This window comes from Corvus brachyrhynchos, unplaced genomic scaffold (genome assembly GCF_000691975.1).
Source record: "Corvus brachyrhynchos isolate BGI_N302 unplaced genomic scaffold, ASM69197v1 scaffold17, whole genome shotgun sequence".
Taxonomy (NCBI): Eukaryota; Metazoa; Chordata; class Aves; order Passeriformes; family Corvidae; genus Corvus; species Corvus brachyrhynchos.
The window spans coordinates 12,448,547-12,461,005 of record NW_008240046.1 but is presented as its reverse complement, the minus strand read 5'-3'; the positions used below and the strand labels follow the sequence as shown (position 1 = coordinate 12,461,005).

The following is a 12,459-nucleotide window of genomic DNA, read 5'->3' as shown; positions in this document are numbered from 1 at the left end:
GAAAGAGACTCCAAATTTTCCTAGGCTTCATTATTAGATTTTTTAAGTCCATTACCCAGAAGCAACCACTCAAGTTTTAGTAAAGATTAGCTGCTATTTTTCTTTTTAAAATACCATTACTCAACCTATGGTATTTTAGAAGGCAGACACCTAGTTCAGAAAAGGATTTCAAATACTTCTGTTTAATTATCGAAAAGGTACTAGAAGTTTAAGTATATGAATACCATTTACCATGCAACAAAATTTTGGACTGTGTTTTGATAATCCAGCCCTTCTACAGAAAGGTTGATGCTTTAATTTAGATATTAAACTGTGCCATAGTCCAGTAAACCTTAAAATGCCTGTGCAGCTTTATTATTAAATTTGTTAATATATCAAATCTTTTTAGATTCACTCCATCTGTGTATTCATTCTCCTCTATTTGAACACAGTTGTTCTCAACAACATGCAGATGTTGTATTTTGTAAAAAGAAAATTTAAAAATCACCTTTCAGAAGCTGATTCAGGTCCATGGCATCATGCAAGACTTTTCGACTATATCTGCGATCAAACTCAGAATCTAATGAAAAAAATACAGATATAAGATTGAATTTCCCAGCCCCATAGGTTTTGCACATTTTGTGTTATACTTAAATTCTGAAAATTACCATATAATTCTTGGTTCACATTTTCCTGCCTCTTTACTTTTAGCTTCTTATCATTTGATGCTACAAATTCAAAAGACTGGATAGGACTGATGTCTGGAGTTGATAGAGGTGTCACGTCAGTCACTGTGTCTTCAGACTCCTCCAAGTCATCACCAAGCTTTGGTTTTCCTTCCGCTAATTTCATTGCTGACTTGAATTTTTGTTTTGGAGACAGAAGAGCATTTCTACAAGCATTCCTCTTTGGGGACAGATGAGGTGAATCTGATAAACAGCTATCAGAATCTGTATCAGAACAATCTGTATCTGAGCTTGAGGATGAGGAGGAGGATGAGGAAGAGGAGGAAGAAGAAGAGGAGGAGCTGATAGTATATTTTTTGCTAGCCTTTTTTATGTTGTTTGGTTGCTTAGCTGACTTTGGTCTAACCTTCTGTTTTTTGCCATCATCACTACTATCTTCTTCATCTGTATAGTAATCTTCTTCACCTTCTTTAACTATTTTAGGAATTCCAGCAGGAACATTCTCCTGTGTTCCTCTATTTGCCACAGGTGTTGCTCCAGAGGTACTTGCATTCTCTGCAACTGAAGAAACTGTCAAAGATGAAGTATTTTCAACAGAATCTTTGCTGTTTTCTAGGGACTGATCCTTTTGCAAATCTATCTGCTTTTCTTCACTTTCTTCCTCACAACACTCTTCATCTTTTGAATGAGAAACCAAATCAGTGTCTGTAAGAGCTGCCTTTGTACTTTCTTTCTCTATATATTCACCATTTTCTTCAGCTTTCTTTTTCTCTTCCTCAAAGTCACTGTCAAAGAAGGCATGATCCACTTCACCATCTGATATGTCTTCAAAATGGTCCATAATGAAATATGAAGTGCCACCTACAAGCATCAGAAAACATTTCCAAAGATTTGTGTTAAAAACATGTCCAAGTATACTTTTAGTGTAAGAGTTCTGCTCTTCACTCTTTTAGCTCTAGTAATTTATAATTCTGCAATTAATTACATGAAGTTGATAGAAACAATTCCATAGTGAGCTTGGTAAAAAAATGTAGTGCCACCTTATTGCACACAGCTTATATGTTAGACTGGAAAGCTTTACTGTAAGCCAACCCATCACAATTTCAAAACTACTACTTCTAAGCAAATTTGTCAAACACTGTTAGTGGCTAAAAAATCTAAGCTATTACAAACAAGCAATTCAAGTGTCTTATTTTGTCCCTTTAAGCTAGAACCATTTTAAGCTAGAGCCACTTATGAGCTATCATTAGTTGGAATTCTGTATTGAAAACCTTGTTTGTATACAGTGGTCACCATCTTGGCTGACACAGCCATACACACTGCAGACTTTCAGCACTTAAGAAGAGAAGAAATTTCAATTTACATCGAAAGATCCATGACTCTATAGGTTAAATTGTGACAGATGTAGGGTCAGTGTCAGTGTTCATGTTTTAGTTTGGATAAGGAGCCTGCTTTTCATGACAGTCCTCTGTAGCTCGCACTCCACAGTACAGTAAGGAAACTTAATTCTTTCAGATGAACCTAGACTTTAAAAAGTCTGATCCAAGCATGAAACCAGTGCATTTAAACCAGCAGTCACCATTCAGTCCATGGAACCAGATCATGGCTAGCCCTAATAAATAATATTGTGGATATCAGGACCTCAGTGCAAACCATTATGTTCTACAAATCTGCTCCTATTGTGTCATACTTCTTACAGAATTCTATGGTGTTCGATCTTATGCATGTGGCAGGAGGATACGAAAGTTTCCACTCATTTGTAGTATATATACAGAGTTAAAATGAAAAATCCAAACACCCCACAACCAAACAAAATTAGCCAGTATCAAAGACTACCTGTCCCATCTAGCCAGAGGCACTTTTCTCCTACTCTTTACAACAGATTTTACACAAATTTAGAAAGCTACAATCAATAAATATGTAACATTCTTTAGACCCAAGGAAACCAAACATGAAGACATTGGAAGCAACTATACAAGGCTGGAAAACCTTGTATAGATGGATGGTCTCCCTTAAACCACATACAGTTTGTTGCCATGGCAAACAAAGGTGGAAAAAAGGAATTTCCAGGAAAGGTTCTAGCTAAAAATTACTTCAAAATACAGAATTTTTAAAGGTCACTCAGATATTTTGCCACTTCTCAAATAATACTGGTTTAGAGTAATTGAAAATATGCTTCTTAAATCACAACATAAAACCGGAAAGTCTGGAACTTCCTATGGTTTTAAGAATCACAAAGCCAAAAAACTGAAAAGAGACTTTGTATGGTTAGATGATGTATAAAGCTGAAAACACTATTAAGCAACAGAAACAGAGATCAATTTTCAGGATCACAAAGATAACTCTCTAAAGCACCTAGCTCTTCAAAGAACAACAAAACAAAGGAGTAAAACACTTTTGGGAATGCAGACATCCAGCAAGTTAAAGTCTCCCACAAGAACAGGTGCTAGCCATTGTGAAGCCACCCTGCTTCTTACAGATCTTCAACTTCATGTGCCTCTTCATCCTGGCAGGGTGGCCTGTAACAGACACCCCTCAGGACAACTGCCTCGTTGGCCATGTCCCTGGTTCTCACTCACAGGCACTCAACCTTATCATTGCCATCCCTGAGCTCTACACAGTTGAAACACTCCCTAATGGGCCACCCCACCACCTCTCCCTCCTTGCATATCCCTCCTGAGGAGCTTATAACCATCCATTGCAGGACTCCAGCCGTGACTATCATCCCACCACATTTCCGTGATGGTGGCTACATCATGGTTTTCCTGCAGCACCACGGCTTCTGGCTCCTCCTGGTTTTTACCCATACTACATGCATTGGTGCAGATGCACTTCAGCTGGGCTGTTGATTTCACCCTTCATGTCACTTCTTGTGATACTTGGCTTCAGGCAGCTTGCACAGCCTGCAGTGTGCAACTATCATGTGAATTCCTGAAAGTTTTTCTAGAGCAGCTTCCTAAAAGGATAATACATTTTAATAAATAAAAACATGCACAATAGAAAAATAAAAAACAATCAGAAGAGTAACACAGTATTTACATTTAATTTTCTACCTCATGTAGTCTAAACCAGAAGGGAACAAAACCTATAAACTACAGATCATTAATTATTTATTTAGCAAATACAACTTGAACAAAGCCATTTCTATGAATAAAATTAATATAGGAAGTACAGTGTAAAAATGAAAACCCTTTCTTCTCCATGATGAGAGACTTTTATTATTTAAGGAACTAGCATCTCTCCAGCTTGTAGCTGAAAATATTATGACTGATTGGTAAAAGTAGGCATGTGGTGTATTTTGCTTGTCTCAAACACAAATCTGAAATACTGTTAGCACTGTTGTATATGTAAGAGCGTAAGGGGCTAGGGCAAAAAGGTTTGCAGGTGGACACAGAGAAACTAGTACAGCTTAATATAGCTGAAAACTTTAGTAGAGCTTAAAATATAAAGTTTTGTTGAGTGCAATCAAACCCATGTATTTATAGTTTATGTAATGCTATGCCTGCAAAGGAGACTGAACTAACAGTATCTCATCGGCTATAATGTGTAATTACACCATGACTTCTCAGATGACTTTTCTGAACACAGTCTCTGAAGCGATGATGGGATTTAACTCAAGACAAAAGGGCAGTGTAGAGGTGGCAAAAGGTGATAAAAGACAGCAAGAAGCTTGTACATTCCTTTCCACCATTAATGCCAGCCAAAGAGCATCTTCTCACTCTACATGATTCAGGAATAGCTCACCTGCCAGTGGGCTGTTTTCTATGAAGACTGAGGCATAACTGCTTCGCAGACAGCAACCACCAGTACAGAAGAGATCATTTAGCAGTCTGACCCTGCCCAAGGAGCAGCAGTCATTCCATTGCCAAATACATATTCCATTCCTCTAGTACAAGTCCCTAACAACTTTAGCTTTCATCTTAATGGGAAACAGACATGCCACGTCTCTCACTGACACTCAATCATTCACAAACTAAAGATTAATTAATTCTGTCATTTCCATTAAAAACAAACAAGAGGAAATAAACAAAGAGATCATATTCTTGGATCCTATTCTACTTCTGCATCTAGAGTGTCTGCAACAGAGCTGGAATTTGCCAAGATGATGCAATACAGAAGAAGCAATTTTGCTGATAATCCATGCCTAAATCAATAAATTGGCTCTGTGTACAGTTTCACACCCATTTATATACAACACAGAGTGTAATTTTACTTCTAGGAGAAATACAGAGTTCTGCTATGTTGCCAGTTTTTAAAATATAGAATCAACAACTGATATTTTGAAATCCCCAAAGAAATTGTCATTACAGTCAAATACTTAGCATTGGCTGCTAATTCTAGTGACCACTGTATTTATTTACCAAAAAAACCACATGCTTTTTGTGGCTTTCTGCCATGATACTCTCTAACACAAATATGATCAACTCCAAAGAGCAGGCTGGCCATTAATTATTTGCCAGATCTTTTTTTACTCTAATATTTCTTCTCCCCATGTAATTCTCTACCTCTCACCCCATTTTTCTTGCAACCGTAACAATCACTCATTACCCCAGCCAAGCACACCCTTTTGTCTTTTTCTCTTCCTCACTGCAGTTCTTCCTAGTTTACGAAGAACTAGCTTATACCACTTTTTTAAGCCCCTCAAGCTCGACCCATTTAAGATCAGAAAGCAGTGGCCAAGCAGCCAAGGAGAACATGCAGTCTGGCTCTCAGGGCTTTAGAGGCCCACGCTTTCTTGTCAGGGGGTCAACACACTGAGCATCTGACTACCTACGGAGACCACATCCACGTTCTCCCCAGCTGGACACTGCAAGGACAAAGACCACTCAGCTCCTGCAGAAGTCAACCACTGCCTGCTGCTGCACTACCCAAAGAAAAAGCAGCATTTTGACATCTTCCTCCATGTCAAAAAACAGATCAAGACCCTAATCACACTAAGCATATTGAATGTTTTTCCCCTGCCAGCTGCAAACCTGCCAACTACAGCACCACCTGAAATATTTTTGTAGGCAATGCCTAAGAGCAGGCCATTACACATGACTGCAATATAAAGTGTCTTCTACCAAGGCAGGATGGTACATAGAAAGTCATGTAATGAGGATACAGATTTAGATACGGGTCTGTGTTTGAACATATACTGCCTTTTGAAAACATTTTTGAATGTCAGAAACTAACACTTATGAAGTACATTAAGTACCCAGGGAAAGATTGGAGGTGTTTTAAACTTGGTTAAGCCTCGAAGTTATCCACTATATCTTTTACTTTTTAAAATGCACACCATCTGAAACATGTGCATCCAAGACATTCAGATATAAGCAGTGACCAACTTTCTTTTCTTGTAAGCATTCTACTTTCATGATCAAGGAAGAGGCTGATTTTTATAGAGGACAACTGGGTTTTTTCCTTATCATGTAACATAAAAACTCCTAGCATGAAGACTACCATGCTCCAAGGAAAGCTGTTTTTTTTTTCCAATCAGGTAACCCACAGATCCCTAGCATGCAGGACATCACACTCTGCGTTTGTATGCTATGCATGCTCTGAAGGGCCTAAATGCTTTCGCGACATCATAAGTTTCTAGTATTTAATAGAAGGAGAAAACAAGCCCTTTACACATGCTAGGGGCTGAATCAGAAATGTCTGATGTTACTGTGTGCATCCTGTGCATCACCACAAAGGCCATAATACAGCACAGCTATAGTACACTCACAATGAGTCAATAGTATGTTTACAGCAACAAAAAAGAACAGACACCATCTTAGGATGTATTAAAAAACATGTAAAGTATCAGAAGCAGTATAATATTGTATTTAGCTCCAACAAGGCACCTTCTGGTTTAGGGTTGAAAGTGTTTTAGGTTGAAAGCGTTTTAAATAAATGATTTATACTACCAACGGTAACATTGGTACATGTTCTTTGCAACAGTTCAAAATCCTCTGATTCTACATTCTCATTATTTCCCCTCTGGGGATCCTGCCCCCTTAAACCTGCTGGCTGCCAAATTGCCTCTTTGTATGGTGAACTTGGGAGAGGTTTAAAATGCTAAAGGAACTGCACCTGGCTCCGTCTCCCACCCTTCCTCATTTTTGGCTAAAGCTTAAAAAAATGTCAGCAAACAAGCAAAAAAGATAAATTTGAAAACATCTAGAAGAGAGCAATAAAAATGTTAGGACAAGAAAAGTTCTACTTTTTGAGGTTTGTTAGTTCAGAAGAGGGGAAACATGAGAAAACACAAGTCTTAAAACCTGTGTGACAAACCACACATACTCAGCCCTATTTACCTCTTCTTTAATTAAAGCTTTCACGTTTGCTACTAAGACCAACAAAGCATGCAAAGGAAGGAATACAGCTCTTAGGAAACTACCTCCCTTAACGGAAACCCCCAATGAATGAAACAACCAGTCTCTTTAATAGATATTCTGATTTTCCAAGTTCAGAGCATAATGCCTGCTACAGCTGTTCTGCATACCACAAGTTCTCGAAACCTGGCTACCAATTTCCCCAATCCAAACCATGATTGGTTTTGAACCAATCTACAGAATACAAGGCCTCAACTTCAGCTCAGAATAAACTCCAACGCTATAAATCTATTCAAGCTCCATACATTCCTCACTGAGCGCAAGATGGAAGGGCCCATTAAGGCACAGGCAAATTATTCTGCAAAACACCACAAGGTAGACAAGAGCTGGAATCAGCATCCAAGAAAAATCTTTAGGAAAGGATCCTCTGGACATTGTCCAGTCCACTGCTCAAAGCAGGGTCAGCTTCAAAACTGCATCTACTTTTGCTCAAGGCCTTGTCCAACCAAATTCTCAAAAACTCCAAGGATGAACACTTGTGCTATGTGGACATCTGTTTGAATGCTTAACAACCCTTATTGGGGGTTGGAACTAGATAACTTTAACGTCCCTTCCAACCTAACCATTCTGTGATTCTACAATTAACTGGTTTTTTTTTTTTTTCTTTAATTAGAATTTTCCATGTCACATCCGGCAACTGTTATTAGCTTCTATCCTTTCATGGTACATCTGCAAGAAAAATCTGGTATCCGTTTAAGATAACTATGTGGCTGCTGATCACCCCAGCCATAACTACATGGAGGTGAATCCCCCCCTCTGCTCAGATTACAGCCCATGTGGAAGTTATTATTGTTGATTAATGACAACACTCTTGTTGTTGGCTCATGAGACAGTAGCAGACTTGTGCCTGAACTAAGTAATCTGAGCAGACCATGGAAGCACCTTTGTCCTTCATAGACCAAATCTCACAGGACCCAATTCCAGCTCAGACCAGAACTACCATTGTTTCTAGTGCATCTGAAACCACTTGTCTAGCTGATTCTCAGCTGACTTTCACTGTCTTTTTCTCTCTCCTAGCAAGAGAAGGGGAAGAAGGGAAGACTTACTACTTCAAATTTATGAGATCAGGATACACCACCACTGCTGCCCTTACTCCTCTGCTTTTTTCTCCCCATTTTTGTTTTGGATTGCTTTTAGTCCTGGTTCTCTCTGCTGGACACAATGGAAGGATTTTCCCCTGTGTACTCTAAGATACAGTGTATTAATTCCCAAACCTATGACAGATTAGCCCTCAGAACAGCAGTTCTGTCTCAAACAGGTAGGCTCACTGGAGATGCTTCAAAGTACTCTTGAGTCTTTTAAAAAAAGAGTTGCAACAGAAAGTCCTGAGTCTCCTGGCTATTTCAAGTAAGAATTCAGTTCCATCAATGGGCACTAGAAAATCCTGGAACATAGCCAATTGCCATAATGGTTAGGGCAAATGAAAGCACATGACCACCAAAGAGCCCCAGATAACTGCTAGGCAAAGGCTTTCAAGTTAATGTACAAGGCAGGGAGGAGAGACAACAGGCAAAAACAGGGGGGAAAAAAAGAGGAGGCAGGAAAGAAAAAAATATTTCCTCTTGAGACAAAAATAAGCCACTCCCCTACTGGGAAAAGCTGCAATACATTATGCTGAGAGGTGTGTATCAGTAGCTCCAGGACTTTACTCATACAAATACATTAAATATTTGTTCTTCAGGCCCTTCAGCAAAGGTCACCTTGTAACCTCTTGAGCAGAAAAGTTGGGTCAGAATACTGAGGTTAAATGATGGGAGTGATGATGGCCATCAGGTCTGTCTAAACAGACCATGGCTACTCATTCATTGCTGAGAATCCCAAGAAAATGACTCGCAAACCCTCTAAACCCCGGAAGAAAAGAAGTAGCTTACAATTACAATCAAAAGTAAAGACAACTAATCATATGTTGGCTGATAAAAGTAGCAGCAGCTTCTGGAAGGCCTTCCATTTCTACAAGCTTAAGTGACACCACCCACACTGAAGTCTCATGGGGCTGCCGCCATACAATTTCTCACTACCTGGAAGAGTCCCAACTCCAACTACGTCAAAGTGTAAAAAGCAGCAAGCTGCTAGGGGAAAACTGGTCACTGGGATTGATCTTTCCCAAAAGTGACCCATAGCCACAGTCTTTTGATAACATAGAACAGGTACGAAAAGCCCAGAAAAAGACAGACTCTACTGCCACACATCATGGTGAAGACCAAAGTAAAGGCCCAGCTTTGTTTTCCCACTCCTTCTATACTGGTACATATCTATGAAGAGTATTTCCATCCAATATCAAGATTTAAATTTTGGGGCAACATGTAGTCAACCAGGCTATCCACAACTAATGGGGGAGAGTCTGGCCCAGCAGTTCAAAACTGTATGCAAGAAAAAGGAAAAAACTGCTCTTATTACAGCAAAGCTTCAGGATATCTGCCACGTGAAGGCTGGAGTTCCATTTGCCGGTCCTGAAATAGATGGCAGGACCATAACGGAATCAAGTACACCACAAACTATTGATGGAGTCCAGCAGCAGATAAATCACAGCATATTTCTGAATATCAGGCCATCTCTACCAAGTGGCACAGCACATGAACTGTCTCTCACAACAGAAATGCCCACTGAACTGCAAGTGTTTTCATGCTTCTAACATTACAAGCTTCGCGTGCTTAGTGACCTCGCAAGACAAATACGTGTGTCATCAGCATTTCCTTTAACAGTTTTCATAGATGTGCTTCAACACACGTCAAATAGACCTGAGTTTCTGGAATAATTTCCTTCATGAGGCCCTCCATCACAAGATGTGCCTATTATCACAGTTTAAAACATACACATACAGTTTTACAGATGTAACAATTACATTCTCCATACCCACTGAAAATAAGATGTAATTCTTAATTTTCAGTGAATATATTTCTATTTAAGAGGAACAAGCACTGCCTGGTACAGATGAGCAGGAGAAAGCATAGAAATTCAGTCACTAAATCCAGTATACGAAAAGTATCACTCAGGAAGAGTCTAAATATATTCCTGCTTCCTCAGAATGTAAGGGGCAAATGAGGTAAAAGCCTCTTGAGATAATCTCTTGCATTTTATTTTTGTGACTTGTTCCTTTCTTCAGATGAGAAAATATCAAGTATGGAAAAACAGGGAAGATGTTGAAACAGAGGACTCTATTAAATTCAACATAATATGGGTTTCTTCAAGTTCCGGTGTTTATTATTACAATGAAACACTTCAAGAATGACAAATACTGATCACTGAATTGTGACTTAAACATCAGTTGAAATTGCTGGATGGAAAATAACTCAGCCAAGGAACATGGATCATGTTTTAGACCATTACTATCACCAGTCTTGGTCAAACATAACATCAGGAAGCAAAGAATGAAACAGCTTTAAGAAACAGCTCTGGTGGAAGCAGTAAGGTAACAGTCTGCCTATCCCCCATGAATTTAGGGAGTACCTAGGCTCACCTAGGATCCAGCTCACTTTCAGATTCTTACACCTAAGCTTCAGGTATAATATTATGTCATCCAAAAGGGCAGACTTTTAAAAAGCTTGTAGATGATCCTGTCATCTATGCCACAGATGACCATATGCCACCCATCCTACAAAATTCACACTTTTATGTGTTCCTGGGTTGAGCCTTTCAAGGGATTGGCCAATTGCATTCAAAGCCTCAATGGGCTCAGCAGTCCTAATGGCCCTCTGAGCCCACGTAAGTCTTATGAAGAAAGACAGGGCCCTCTGAATGCCCTTCTAAACATGGGCAAGCACAAAAACAAAACAATAAATCCCAGTAGGTCATAAAAGCTTTAAGTCCCAAGAAAAGGAATAGAATATCCCTAAATTACTTGTCCTTTCCCCTGGTTTCTATTCCAACCCATTACAAGTATTACCCAGGTTAGGAAAAATCAAAGAACATATACACTACAGAAACAAAAAAACAAACAAACCAGGAAGAAGTGTTGGAAGAGCTTGAAGCATTCCAAAAGCAGAGTTCAAAGCTCTGACAACTATATTTTTAAATGCCAATTATTTCACAAACCCATTCTTAAGCTTACTTATTTTCGAGCAATGACAACTTCACTTTAATCTTCAAATAACTCCCCTGAAGAATTTAACTTTATGGAACTTTGTTCTCTCTCCACTGACAATTCCAGCAATCACTTTCCATCCAAAGAAGAGAGATTAACTATTTTTTCAAAGAAGCACAAATGTGTACAATGCATTCTATGCACTATATTGAGCACCTCACTACAGACAAAAGCAGGGATACAAAAGAAATCTAGCACTGCTATTTTTGTTACATTAATTCCATCCCACATCGTTGTCCTGGTGTTTTTATGAATGTTGCATAGAAATTATAACCATAACATTTTTCAACGTATACACGACAAATACAAACACCAGATTTTTTTTATTTCTGTTATATAGTAAGAATACGTAAGTGCAAGTATTTGCATACGATAATTAAACCAGTTTTCAAAAAACTGTGTTTGGAAAGGAAAAACTTCAGACAGGCATAAAGGTTATAGGACTTTATTTAAAGTTGTGCCATAAACCATCCTGAACTACATTTTTAAATGCCAATTTCCATAATGCACTGTGAAAACTCCAGAAGAAAAAACATGTTTGACAAACACAACATATATTGCATTTTGTTGTACCATGTCACTGAGCCTCTTTCAAATGAATTCAGTACTCTGCTCTGCTGCAGGGGCCCAGGTTTCATTTGCGATTCCCCCCCCTAATCCACATGGGCCAAGAGATTTGGTGGCTGGTTGTTTTTCCAAACCACAGCTCCACCTTGGGAACCATTACTGCAGAACACAGCCCAGGGCTGGGCAGGGGGAGTTACAAGACTGTCCTGAGGAAAGTGTGAAAACGTGACTCCTGCGACGATTAACACGCTCGAGGCAAGCTGTTTGCAATAATCATTCCAGCTGACTTAATTCCCAACAATTAAGCCCACCCAAAACATTCCTCTGGACTCTACTTGAGCACCACTGCAACGTGTCTCTCAAAGTCCGGTAACTTCAAGGATAGCACATACGACACTGTAGCTCGTTCCCAAAGCCAACCACTACGGCGACGAGGGCCGGTGCCTTAGAACGGAATCCCCCACCTCTTTTCCCATCTCCCCGAGGAGCAAAGCGGGCAGGCACGGCACTGATGTGGGGCGGAACACACATCTCAGGGCGGCACGACCAAACTCTAGCAGCTCAACGCCAGCCCCTGCCCTGCAAAGGCAGCATGCACGACGCGCTCGGGGGACACCTACGTGCGCGTCGCTCAGGCAGGGGCGCGAGTAGGAAGACAGCTAATTAAAATAAAATCTTTTTTTTAATTATATAATGGTGAAAAATAATGCATATGTACACACGAACAAAACACGTCTCCCACCTTGTTTCGGGAAAAATTTGCCGCAGACGGGGGAGGAACACGCCC

The 12,459-nt window shown here is 39.6% G+C and overlaps 1 protein-coding gene across 1 annotated transcript in view; it reads right to left on the bottom strand.

Annotated features, from left to right (window-relative positions):
* The window catches only part of CFAP97 (cilia and flagella associated protein 97), a 28,380-nt gene extending 19,834 nt beyond the window's left edge, over positions 1-8,546 (bottom strand). The window contains exons 1-3 of the mRNA XM_008641466.2: positions 8,512-8,546; positions 648-1,526; positions 488-559 (exon numbers count right to left, since the gene is read on the bottom strand). Coding sequence (XP_008639688.1) covers positions 488-559; positions 648-1,506 — 931 coding nt within the window. The 5' untranslated portion in view covers positions 1,507-1,526; positions 8,512-8,546. The remainder of the gene's footprint in view (positions 1-487; positions 560-647; positions 1,527-8,511) is intronic.
* Positions 8,547-12,459: the final 3,913 nt, after the last annotated feature.